Source organism: Lacerta agilis, chromosome 1 (assembly GCF_009819535.1).
Source record: "Lacerta agilis isolate rLacAgi1 chromosome 1, rLacAgi1.pri, whole genome shotgun sequence".
NCBI classification, from domain to species: Eukaryota; Metazoa; Chordata; class Lepidosauria; order Squamata; family Lacertidae; genus Lacerta; species Lacerta agilis.
In genome coordinates, this window is record NC_046312.1 from 103,936,215 (window position 1) to 103,949,553 (window position 13,339).

Consider the following 13,339-nt stretch of genomic DNA (forward strand, 5'->3'; position numbering starts at 1 on the left):
AGCAGGCGTTAGAATTCCTCACCTCATCTTCGCAAAGATCTGTTTTCTTCCCCTTCTTGTCATCTTTGTCTTCATCATCCTCATCATCTTCATCTGCTTGATCATCACTGTAGTCATCATCATCATCATCGTAATCGCTGTCTCCTCCCTTTCGTCTCCGTTTTCTGCCTGGCGTGGGTGTACCCAATGAATGCTGCTCTTCTCCCAAATCACCCCCTCCTGTAACATCTCTCTTGCCCGTTTTCTTGGCATGAATGATCCTAAGCCTTTAAACACATGGCAGATAAACAGTATTACCAAATGTTGCCATGGCATACGGAACTCCTCCACACTTCACCAAGGGCAAGTCATATGCTTAGGCTCCTGTTATTTAGCAATTTTCAGTTGTCTTGTTATTTGGCACCATTGGCTCAGCATATGAAAAAAGTAGTTCACCAACATGGATTCCTATCTGAGATGAATATTTACTCAGTGCAAACCAAAAAATCTTAACTGTTATTTGACGTGAATGTTTGGGATACAGAAAGCTTCTGCCTCTTCAAAACAGATCTAGTCCTTCACTGAATGTTTTAGCTCTGTTGTGAATTTTACTGCATGTACAAAATCTTGCATAAAGCACTCCAGGACAAGAAGAGGTTTCAACAGCTGTTCCTATAAGCTGAAGAAGCAACTCTTTAGCTGTGCTCCTCTTTTCATCGATTTATAAATCTACGTCATCTCCTTTTTTAATGTACATTTTAAAAGTAAACTCGTGTTAGAAAGGTTATAAAAACCGGCTTACACATAGGTGAGAATAGCGTTACATTTGACTGTGGATTATTTGAACACAAAACTTTCCCCAAGTTTCTGTATTCTAATTCACATAATTAAGCGGGAAAGAGCATTATGCAGGAGGCTAATCTTGAAGCACTGTGGGCGGCAGAAGCCTTAGTTTCATTTTTTATGAAACAAAATAAACTTACATACCAGTAAGTACAGTTGTAGTAGCCCTTCCTCATCTCTTACCCTACAAAACAAGATCCCATACAGCAGATGTTATAGCTCTAGCTACCAGGAATCTATCAGGCAAATATACTGAAACAACCTAGGAGGTATTTTAATAGCCAGGCCAAATATCCATTTGCAACATTCTAGCATATAACGGAATTTGAAAAGATATGAAAATTTGTGTGCTTGGAAAAGGGAAGGATTTTAGAAGGAAGAAAAGGAAAGCGGTAAGAGTATGAATCAGGGTGGCAGAAGTAGGTAAATTATGAGAAACTAATGCTGCTATGAATTTAGACGTCTCATTCTTCCTTTCTTCTCCTGCCTTAACAAAACAGTATTCCATACAGCAAGTAGAAATGATGCAGTGTGGCTGGCTTCTTAAAAAGTAGCCATGAAGAAGCCTATGATTTAAAAAGGAGCCAAGCCTGAGGGTGCTCATCAGTTTCTAAAGTGTAAGTAAAGAATCAAAGATCGCCTAGTATTCTTAGCTATTCTTAATAAACAGTTCTAAATAAACTGTTCTCCCAGTCCAAAATACGAACTAAAAAGAAAAAGGCTATCATTGGCAGGCAGTCAAGCTGCTTACAGTTTATTGTTTATTTTATTTAAAAAACAGTCCATACAAAGAAATGTAGGCACCTCAGGTGTAAACATCTGCATCACTGTTATTGCAGAACCAGCTGATGTGGCATTTTTGGTCTTGCACTGGCATAGCTGTTGGAATATTTAAGGCTCAGATTACAGGTTTTAGGACTGGACAGTGAGCTTGAAGTTTGTTTGTTTTTTAATCTGCAACTCCGAAACCCATTAGTTTAAAAAATGCATATTTAATTCCCTTAGGAGATCACGACAAAGTGGCTAAGGTAGCTCTGATGTGAAGGGCAACCCAGTATGAATTATTCTAGTCTTCTAAATAGGGGCTGCTGACTTCGTTTGTTTGAGTTGTAACAGCTATGAGTACACAGATTTTGCCTTGTGGCAAAGAGGCAAGTATACAAATTATGCCATCAGTTGACTGTGAGCCAGTTTTTTCTTTTGCTAAAGCTAAGGACTGAAGACAACATGTAAAGGTACAAAGGAGCACTACAGCATCCAGGACACAAATGAGGGTCCATGGAAGAAAGGAGAGTCCAACTAAACATCAGGATGAACTTTCTGACAAAAAGAGGTGTTTGACAGTGGACCAGACTCCCATGAGAGGTGGTGGACGCTCCTTTATTGTTTATTTCAAAGCAGAGGTTAGATGGCCATCTGTCATGTATTATCTAGTTAAGATTCCTGCATTGCAGGGGGTTGGACTAGAGGACTCTCGAGGTCCCTTCCAACTCTACCATTCTATGATTCATGTCATGTCTCAGAAAGGGAGTGCAGTCTGAAAGCTGACCAGTAAAAATACTTCTCTGCAAGACTTCAACAGATGTACAGCAATATTTTTTTTAAAAAAAGGTAGTGATCATGAGGTAAAAACCAATTTGCAAAGGGAATTCCGGTTGAATAAGTAGCTCAGCCACACGACAGTTAAGAATGAATGGAGAAGGAAGGAATTAAATTGCCATGTATGATGGGCGGGGGTGAGCAGAAAGCTAAGGATGATGTTAACTAAGAAGAAAAAGATTTTTAAAAGCCATGTTTATATAGGATTGTTTGCCAACTTCTTGAAAGGAAAGCCAAAGGAATGAGAGAACCATGAACTCTCCACCCCACCCAGCAATCTAGTACTTACAGGAAAAAGAAGACTAAAAGTTGCCCCTGAGGTAAGAGTCAACAAGGAGGCATCTTCCCAAAGTGGGCTGCTGGGAAACATCAAATTTTCATTTTCCCACAGACAGAAAGATGGAATTTATATAGTACGGGTCTATAAGGAAGTTAATGATTGGACATGCCCCACAGACACAATCATGAACCCTGCATGAATTGGGAGCCATTACTATCAGCAGAAGTTCACATATTTTTCTTCCTGAAATTCTTTTAAGTCTCTTTTTATTTCTTCTATTTCTCTCCTGTTGTTCTCCTTTACTTCTTCCTTCTTCCTTCTTTGGTGCATTAAGGGAGGAGGGGAAGGTAGAAAAAGGATTAGAGACACAAGCATTGGAAGCCAAGGAACTCAGTAAGGACTCCTTGCTTTGCTAGACAAGAAAGAAAAATGACCGAGGAAAAGGAAATGAAGCCTGGCTATGCATACCCACATGGCTATGCATACCTCCTGCGATTCACAGTCATTTCAACTTAAAATTCTATGGTAGATGGAGCTGTTATACTTGCTGTATGGAATTTTGTTTTGCATAATGGAGAAAAATAGGGGGCATATATTATCATCCTTAAAAACTTGACAGTTTATGCTTAGCAAACAGATACAGATTACCTCAGTAACTGAATTATTCCCTAGGTGTACCACAGGAAATACTCATATAGCAAAATCTGAGGTAAGTTTAATTAGTTACATGAATGATTTGCAAGTTTTTAAAGGTGATTAGAGATTAACAATCTGGCCCTGCAAATCTTTTTGCACAATGAAGGTTCCAATCAGCTTCTACTAATGCCAATAACAATTTGACAGCTCCAGACATCTTCAAATGAGAAGTGATCTTACTTCTTTTAAAAAAATGCAAAATGATTTTCTTTTCATTCTGAATCCTTCTAATCCACCAAACCTCATGTGGCTTTAATGGATTGTGAAAGATAAGCCATGGGACTATGTGAAAAATAAATTCACATCTTAATTTAATAATGGGAGTTACTAAAAGTTTTTTTCCTCTATATCACACAATTCCTTCTCTGGATCTACTCTGTATAACGAATTTAAATGAATGCAAAATACTGGAACATTTAAAAGAAATATCACTTACTTCCGAAGTTTGCCTTCAACCATCCACTTATCTCTCCTTAAATTTGACATATAATCTATGTTCTTATCTATTTCACTGTTAAAACAGAAAAAAAGTTTAATTACTTAGATAATTAATTGAATGATGTCATCTATTAAAAAAAGTCTCAAAGGACACCTCACTATACACATAGGCCTACTACATATTACATGTATCATGAATAAATATTATAGTTGGTTAGTTAAAATATCACGTTGGTAAACAAGCATGATGCTCTGACAGGCTTTTGTTAGCCAACCCGCCTTAGATAATTAGATAACACTTACCTGGCTGCTACAGAGTATTTAGAACAGGCGTGACAAACCTGTGGCTCTTCAGATGTTGTCTGTCTACAACTTTCGTCCCTGATTATTGGCCCATGATGGCTCATGTAAGTTGGAGTCCAAGAACATCTGGAAAACTACAGGTTTCTCATCCCTAGGTTTTGAGGTTCAAACCTTTAAATACACCTTATGAAAACTACTGCTGATTTGTTGTTATTTATTTTCTTGTTACCTGAATGGAAATATAAAATTCACAGCATGCACAAGGCACTTACTTACCTTATAACACTTTTGCTACATGCTAACTCATTAACAAGGAAGGCAAGTACAGAGGCTTTCTGAGCCGGCGTGTGCGCCTGAAAAGCTTTGGTTTTCAAGCTCTCTGTGAGTTCAGTCTGCCCAAAATGGCCTTCCATGAAAATCTGCAGAATTTCAGATACGTTGTCTCTGTTGATGCCAACGTTCAGCAAATGGTCCCCGAGGATTGTTTTGGCCTGAGAAAGAAGTGTGCTCATAAAATAACTGTTCAGAATGGCAGCATAAATGCATTTTTGTTATTTGAAATCTAGGGGAAATAATGCTAAGCCAGAAGCCAGGGGCACCACCATCCATTGACACCCCCGAATTTCTTATTTATTTATTTAGCTAGTTTGTTTCATCTCCACAGTTTGCTCGCAGAGCTGAGAAGCTGGTTTTTAAATTTAAGTGGTTTTTTATATTAAAATGCATACACTTTTTGAATGAAAGCCCCTTCCCTACACAAAAGCAATTTATACATCCCTCCTGTTGACTTTAACAGTTTGGGGGTTTGTGCAAAAACTATTGAAAGGAAAGAAGCGAAGAGGGGCATGAATGCTTGGCAACAGCTTCATTCATTGGCTGGTAAAACTCAGGAGTGATTCAAGAACAAAAATTTGAGTTTAATAACCAGTTTGAGGGGTCACATGAGGGGACAGCTGATCAGAGGAAAGTCTCTGAAAAAATTCTAGGGAATATATTTAGGTAATTCTTGATTGCAATCATAACCTTAATATGAAACCAATTCAGTGATAAGAGACATGCTTATAAAGCAATGTCTGGAATAACTTTTGATGAATGGATTTATAAGGCTTTAAGAGCTAGATTGTACTCACCCCTTTTGAAATCCAGAGATGAAAGCAGAAATTGCCTTTAACAGTTAATAAAAACAGTAATCTGTTCTTTGATGACATATGATGCCCAGAACTTACAGAAAACTAGACGACTAGGAATTCTGTGCTACCGTGCACTGGATTCTTGGCACTGCATTAGCTGAAGGAGCAGGGAAAGCAGCTGCCCCAGATCAAAGAACATGAGAAAAGCCCCGCTGAATCAGGCCAAAAACCCATATATATCCCAGCATCCTAGTCTCATAGTGCCCAGCCAGAACTGCCTATGGGAAGCCCACAAGCAGGACTTGGGTGTAAAAATCACAATGACTTCAATAGGGTAAGTGAGCAAATGGTTGTAGCCTCGTTTTATAACAGAAGTGCAGCAGCGGCAAGGGGGGGTGGAGGGTAAGTGGCTGTGGCACTCTCCCTTTGATGCCACTGCCCTTCACCAGGGCAGGATGAGGCAGCAGTGAGGCTAGGGGAGGAGCTCTGGATTGGCAGCACCAGCGCCCCTGCATTCATCCCACCCCATCCTTGTTTCAGCAAGTGGCAGCATCACTGTGACGAGGAAGAGGCCAGAGCCACTTCGCCTCCCTGCATCCCTCCTTCCTCCCACCCCACCAACCTATATTGTTAAAAAAAATCAACCACTAAATGGGGCTGGGGTAGAAATAGAATGCAGCAACCTTGAAGAAAGCATGGCTGGCTGGCATAGAGAACTGGACACCTGCACACTGTAACATTTTGTTGCAGGTCCAACCTGTTCTAGCAAGAATACACTTTGACATTTAAAGATGCCTCTGATGCATTGCTTGATAGCAGATGAAGAGCTAAACCTGCTTTTTAGGCAGTACCACTTCAGGTTATAGTTGGGACTCCCATGACCGAATGCTCCTCCATACAATAAAAAAGTAAATAACCCTTGCAGATAGAGTAGGTAACAGGGACTCGAGCTTCCCTGACACAAAAGGGTCTCCACTCCCCCACTTGTATTTATGTATAGGGATTTATGTTTTGTTATGAACAGCATTCAATTACTACAAAATCTGGGATTTTGAAGTGGTACAGCCCAGACACACATTTATATCCTCCTCTTCTCTTTGTGAAAACTGGGACATGGATTTTTTTTTCCTGTGTCACACCAAAGTTACCATGAAGAGTATCCATTACCTTGTATCCTGCTATCAGTCCTGGATCACAAATCGCAGCTGAGAGCAGCCTCACAAGCAAGTCTTGTACTTCTCCCATGCTGTCGCCTATGTTCAACAGCCCCTCTTGAAGGACACTTAAACTAGGGACATCCAGGTTCACATCAAAGCCAAGGACTTTACCAAAGTTGCGTAAAAACTGCACCACCATGAGGCAGTCTGAAAAAGTACTTCCGGAGAGAACCAGGCCCGGGATGCGAGGCAACTCTGGCAAAGGCTGGAAAAGAGAGAAGTGTCACCTTGAATGAAAACCGCTTGCAAAGCTAATGCAAGGTAAAAATCTAAAAATAAATATATAAACCCCAATTAGTGCCTAATGACATTCACACACTCCAAATCACAATAGCGCAGCTACTTTTGGGGGGGAGGGAAACACCCATATTTTCCCAGCAACCATATATTTATTATTATTTATGAATGGTATTTCTATGCTGCCCCATAATTAAAGTTCTCCAGACTGTATACATGAACAGTATTACAATACAAATGCAATCACAAATAAATTTCAGTTTCAGAGAGAGAAGAGAAGTTGCAGTATCTGCAGTATCAGACCAAAAGCCTATCTAATCCAACGTCTTTTTTCCAACAGTGGGGCAACCGGATGCTGCCTTTGGAAAGGCACACAAGCAGAAACGATGGAAATAGCTGCAATGCAAAACTTTTAAAGAGGCATAATGGAGGCTACTGGAGAATTCTAAAAGAGCTGGCTTGGCAAAAGTCTGCTAAATAGGCCACCTGAGGTCCAAACATTCTAACGTCCACTGCTGATTAATAATAAAAAAGCAAAGAATACCATTGTCCTAATATTTACTTTAGAATTACAATTTGAATGTAGACCACACTTGAAATAATATTATCAAGTAATCTAAAGTAAAAGAGGAATGGTTGGAAAGGCAGCCACAGTAAGAAAAATTAATTATTGTAACAATGGCAGATGAAGGAAAAGAGGAGCAACATAAAAAAGGGGCAAGGAAGTAAAAAGTAAATTTACATTATTCTGATTACCTTCTGGTCTGCTAAGCACATATCTTCATTAGGCTTCTTTAGCTCCTTAGCCATTTCTAATTCCAATCTTCGCTGTTCCAGTTTACGCTCTTTATTTAATCTCTTTTCATCACGTTTCTCTTGTTTTAACCGCTCCTTTTCCTTAAATAGCACAGAAAGGATAGAAAATTAATGCCGCACATTCTACTTACAAAGGAGCAATTTAAGAATTTGAAAAGCAGTAGTTATACAATCTTAATAATCACTACAGCAATTAAACCATGTGGATTTAAAATAAAAGGCAACACACACAAACCCCAACTTTTTAAAAAAGGAAGAACCATCCTGAGGGTTAGATGATCTGCAATACTGCTTTTTCGAGCAAATGCCCATGTTTGCAAGAGACACCCATTTTATACAGATGACTTGCCCAATGCTAAATTTCTGCCATTGCTCAGTAGTGGTCAGCTCTGGAATGTGCTTTCAATGTAAAGAATTAATCCTGTAGTATGTAAATAACATACACAAGTGTCTCATGAATACTTACTTTCTCTCACTACTGGAGAACCCCAGCCTGTTCCTAAATCCTTAGGATTAAGGAGCTTTCCCAGAGTTGTGTAGCATGGTGACTAGGGCAGGTTTGGGCCTCAGCACCTCTTCTTTTTGAATAGATTAAACTAACTAACTAACTAACTAACTAACTAACTAACTAACTAACTAACAGTGGCTGAGAGGGAGAGTACTTGTGCTCAAATGAGTGACTGCTCCTTAAGTAAAATAGGAAGAGTGTATTTGCTATGCACCAAGAAGGTGCACAGATTTTTTGACCCTTGAGGTTACCAATCATGGGTATATGCCCAGAGATTTGCTCCAAAAGAAGGCAAGTCTTCAAAAAAAGAGAAATGCTTAGGATACATTCTTGCATCCTAAGCCGCTCTTGTGCAGTGGATGGCCGGCAGCAGAGGGAGGAGGGAATCTTCTCTTCTGCTGCAGCTCCTAGAGAAAGATGGCACCCTGTTTTGAAGGAGTGGATTTCCAAGGTACAATGGTGTGCAGGGAGCTGTAGAGGAAAGGGAGAGGCGGGAAAGGGCCATTATGTGAGTTACGATCCAAGCCACTGTCTTAATTTCCTTTGTACGGGGGGGGGGGGGTCGTTTCATGTTGGCAGGATTCCAGCTTGTCTTATGGGCAACTATCAGCCGTTAACAGATCTCCCCAAAGCCACAAGAAAGATAGCAGAAGTACATGCAACAAATATATGTGCAGAATGAGACCCAAAAACTGCTTTAGAACAGACACAGGCATATTGGAATAGACTCTACTAAACAAAACATCTGAATCAGTGCCTCGAGAAATACAATCAAATGAATTCTTACCAGATGGTATAGGGGAAAAAAAATATTTTAAAACAATTACTTGATTTGACTGATGCTGAGAAGTTTTACTAAGGATAAAACAGAGGTGGTTGCAGGTGGTCATATAATATTGTGGCTTTCGAAATAATGCAGAATACTGTAATATATTTGTTCAGCTAAGTCTTCCTCTTAATGCACTGCCTTTTCTTGCCCATATTATGTGTCCCTCACAAGGCAGATAGCAGATTCAAGGGGGACAGCAATTTTAATGGAAACCACAGTGCAGGGGCCCAATCTTAACCCACCGGCGACAGCAATTTAAATAATAAAAATGAGGCACTTTGTGTGCGTTCATAGATTTAACGTATTATCAATGCCATAAAGGAGGAAAATACACAAATAACTTGTTCATTTTATCTACACAAGTAGGGGGTGGGGGTAGGCAGGAAAATGAGTGTTCTTTCCAGAGGGATGGAATCTACAGTGAGGAATGTAAAATTATATTGTTTGTTTTAAGACAACACAGCATTATGGAAAAATATAGGCAATGCAAAGGAGTGCTCTGACCAATTGCTATAAAACTTTACAACATCTATGACTGTAAAGCCTTTCTGCCAGTGCATTTGCAATATTACCTCTGGTATATGGTCAATGTTTTTTGCTTTTATGATGCTGCTGGGTACCTTAGATTTTTGTTCTGGGCTTAATTAAAAGTGAGAATCTGTTTTCTGCGACAGTGACTCACACTCAAATTTAAAAGGCATAAATTTTAAGATACAAGGGAATGCTGGAGGTCGCAAAGAGAATAAAAGAACGCTAATAAAGCAGAAGTTTACACAGGGCAGATACAAAAGGAATAAAACCCCACAAATACTGGACAGCCTGGCAGATCAAACCATGGATGCACTGCAGAAACACGCACGTTGGTGTGTGTCTGTGTGTATTTGCCACCCTTCCTAACATTTATCCCAGGATGCTTTCCAAAGCAAATTAAGAAAAAACAGCATAAAGATGTAGAATAATCAAACCAACAACAACAAAGATATAGAATCAACAAACAAATAACACATGGTGGCAATTTTAAAGCCAGTCACCAGTAATAACCAACTGATGGGCCTTAAGAAATGTGTAGGTGTCACTATACCAGTGGAAAGGAGTTTTGTCAGTAGGGCTTTCAACCTGGCTAGCACTCCATATATGCCAAGAGAGAGAGAGCGCTCCACAGTCATAAATATACCTCCACAGGCTTAAACATACCACCAGTAGGCTTGAAAGAGGGCAGGGTATTGAGGTCTAGGATCCACAGGATCAAACACCATGCACCACGCCCCATTCTCCTAAAGAGGCCAAAATACTATGCTAGCGCTGTAGCAATTTCTCCTCTCATTAATATCAATAGCAGGGGGAAATGGGGGAAGCCCAAAAATGTGACACCCCCCCCTTTCTGCCCTAACTGGAGTGAGCCAGGAGGATTTAGGAAGTGGTGGCTCTTCTACCATGGGATCTCTCTCGTCACCATGCACTATGATATTTCCACCCTCTGCCCAATATTGGCTGTGACAATGGGGTCTGGGCCACTGGGTGTATGCTTATGAGCAGGGGTGCCATCTTGCCCTCAGGATTGTGGGAGCCCACCACCACAACAATCCATGTCCGAGCCTCCCCCCCCCCCCCGGAAAGGGTGCTTTGCTGGCTGGCTGCAGAGGGCGGAGCTGAGCTGCTTCTCTCTGAGGCAGCGCCGCTGGTGCCTGCTGGCTTTTATTGTACTTTGTGGGTGCCTGCCCCCCACAATTATATAATTGTGGGTTCCCAAGCAACCACAGCCCCCTGCAGTTGGCTCCTATGCTTATGAGACACAGTAGATCTTGCTTTTCCATGGTCTACTGTATAAAGAAATATTGCATGGCAAAGGTACAGTGTGCAGGAGGAAATAGTTATGGGGAGAGTCTGGGCAAGAGATGCACTCTATAGGTGCATTTGTGCATGGCCTCAATACTAGGGCACATTGGGTAGAGAAGAATCACACCAATTAGACTGCAGTGTAATTTATATTACCTGACTACCGAAATACTCGGCTTGCAAATAAATAGTGCCACTTCTTTGTGTTGCTCAAAGAAGGTGTTGTGCATCTTAAAGGCTCAGGAAAACACATTTGTTGGCTACACACAACCTGCAGGTCCTACTGCACTCCTTACCCCCCTGAAGTCATGCTATTCTTTCACCATTGTGCTGGGGAAATGACATTTAATCATCTGCAGTGTTACTTACACCAACTTCAAATTAATAAAACATTCTTGGCTCTTGCACTCAATTTTATCGATTTTAAACGGTCAGAGTGTATACGCAGAACACTTAAAACTGAAAGATGGGTTTTGTTAAGTAAAACTAGGTCTGGAATCCCGCATGGCATGTTCAATAGGAAACGAGGTAATATAAATCTTTAGCAATGATGGAATATCCACAGCACAAGAATCACCCGGGTGCTGTGAATTTAATTCTGCTTTCAAACTGCTTATTAGACAACTTGTGAAACCTGAGATACACTCCCATATTATGACTGCCTACAAAACTGCTGACAGAGCTGCTTAGTGATAAATGCATGTTTAACAACCTTTTGTTGTTTATTGATCCCCTGAGAATTGGGGTGGGGGGGGGGAACCTATAGCATAATGATAATATTTTGCTGTGCAGTTTTATGCAAGTAAAATGAATTTAAGTTTGTATTTGCTATTGTCTGGAATTTTAATGGCTAAAATAAGAGAACTCAGGAGAGCCCCGGAAAAAAAATATAATCATGGCAACACAGCCCATACCATAAACCACTCAAATAGCCCACAGTTTCTCATGATACTACCAATACAGAAGGGAGGCCATAGTGAATGTCCTCCTGGAGGGCATAGTCAGATGTACAGTGCCATCAGATTGGGCCTTCTAAGCACTGGCACCCAATGGAATTTCCTCTCCAGGGAGTGTGAGTAGCCCCTTCACTTTAGAGAGAGTTGATTGATCAGGTCAACTTATTATGAGGACCACTGCAGTATTTATGAAATGTTACAGGTAGGTAGCCATGTTGGTCTGCAGTAGTTGAAACAAAATATTTTTCTTTTCTTCCAGTAGCACCTTAGAGACCAACTAAGTTTGTTATTGGTATGAGCATTCATGTGTTGGTATCTGAAGAAGTGTGCATGCACATAAAAGCTCATACTAATAACAAACTTAGTTGGTCTCTAAGGTGCTACTGGAAGGGGGGGAATTCATTTATGAAATGGTTTGTATTACTGTTATTTTAACACATTTGGATTGCTTTCTAATTAATGTTTATCATAGGTGCCAACTCCCTGGGGCCCTGGGTGCCCGAGCATCCACAAAATTCCCCATAAATGGGCCAGGCACCCACAAATTTTGGTGCTAGGGCAATGAATCCTTCATGGCACCCACAGTCCTGGGCACTCATGGTCGCGGGGCCAAGCTGACACACCTGATGTTTATTATCTATTTGCTTCTGTGGTTGTAAACGTGATTTTTTTTTTTGTTTAATGGATTTGTTGCAAACCACCCTGGGATCGAAGGGTGGATAAACGATGGAATAAATAAATATTGTCCTAAGGCACTATCTCATAGAAGGTTACCTCCACTATTATTTAAAGTTACCCACAAGAGAATGCACGGCACTGAGCAAAAGCAGGGAATCAGCAACATAGTGCAGGGCTCTGGCGATCTTTAATCTGGTCCTGTCTGCACAATCCAAAAGCCTGCTTGAATAGGTACGTCAAACATGGTACTTCAAAAGGTATGAAACTCCCTTCCATTTTCAAAAATTAAAGGTAATAATTTGGGGTGCTGTGCTGAACACATCTTTCACAGTTGCTAAATATTTTGTTTTAGTTCAGTTTAGTCCCTTCTAAAGTTCAGTGGTAAACCACCTGTTTTGCTTACAGAAGGACCCAAGTTCAGTACCAGGCACCTGAAGTTAAAAAGTTCAAGTAGCAGGTGATGCAAAAAACCCTCCTCTATGCAAGACCTTGACTAGGAGTCAGAGTAGACTGGGGTTTCTTTAAACATGTCCTCTGTAAAGCTATAGCATTACTAGATTTCCCTTACAAGAGGACTCAGAAATAAATTCCACTTGCTCTTGTTTCAGACGAGGGAATTGGCAGTTTGTTTCTTTTGAAATCTGAAAAGCTTTGCTGAATCACATTTTATCTGTCTCATGCAATTTAAAAGCATATCTGAATGGATTTTTCCCCTTGCTGCTTTTCACAGCGCTGATATAAATTCCTTTTAACTGCAAACTGTTTAGTTATATGCAATTTTGCTTTACTTAATCGTCTCTATTTGCAATATGTCCAATTAGATTTTTTAGAGAGATTTGATTTGGAAAAATAATAATAATTTTAAAATGAAATTGTGGACTTTTTAAATGCTGGCCTATGGATGTGTGATCATTAATAGCGCACATTGCAACTGGGCCAATTTGCTCTTATCTATTTTATAGGCTGTTGTCATTACAGCGTATATCATAATTCT

At 40.2% G+C, this 13,339-nt stretch overlaps 1 protein-coding gene across 16 annotated transcripts in view; it reads right to left on the bottom strand.

Annotated features, from left to right (window-relative positions):
• BAZ2B (bromodomain adjacent to zinc finger domain 2B) overlaps positions 1–13,339 on the bottom strand; it is a 183,149-nt gene that overhangs the window by 20,511 nt on the left and 149,299 nt on the right. For all 16 annotated transcript variants that reach the window (XM_033165568.1, XM_033165616.1, XM_033165599.1 and 13 more), the window contains 5 exons: positions 7,479–7,619; positions 6,436–6,690; positions 4,415–4,629; positions 3,834–3,908; positions 23–266 (listed from right to left, as the gene is read on the bottom strand). In XM_033165568.1, the coding sequence (XP_033021459.1) occupies positions 23–266; positions 3,834–3,908; positions 4,415–4,629; positions 6,436–6,690; positions 7,479–7,619 (930 nt within the window). The remainder of the gene's footprint in view (positions 1–22; positions 267–3,833; positions 3,909–4,414; positions 4,630–6,435; positions 6,691–7,478; positions 7,620–13,339) is intronic.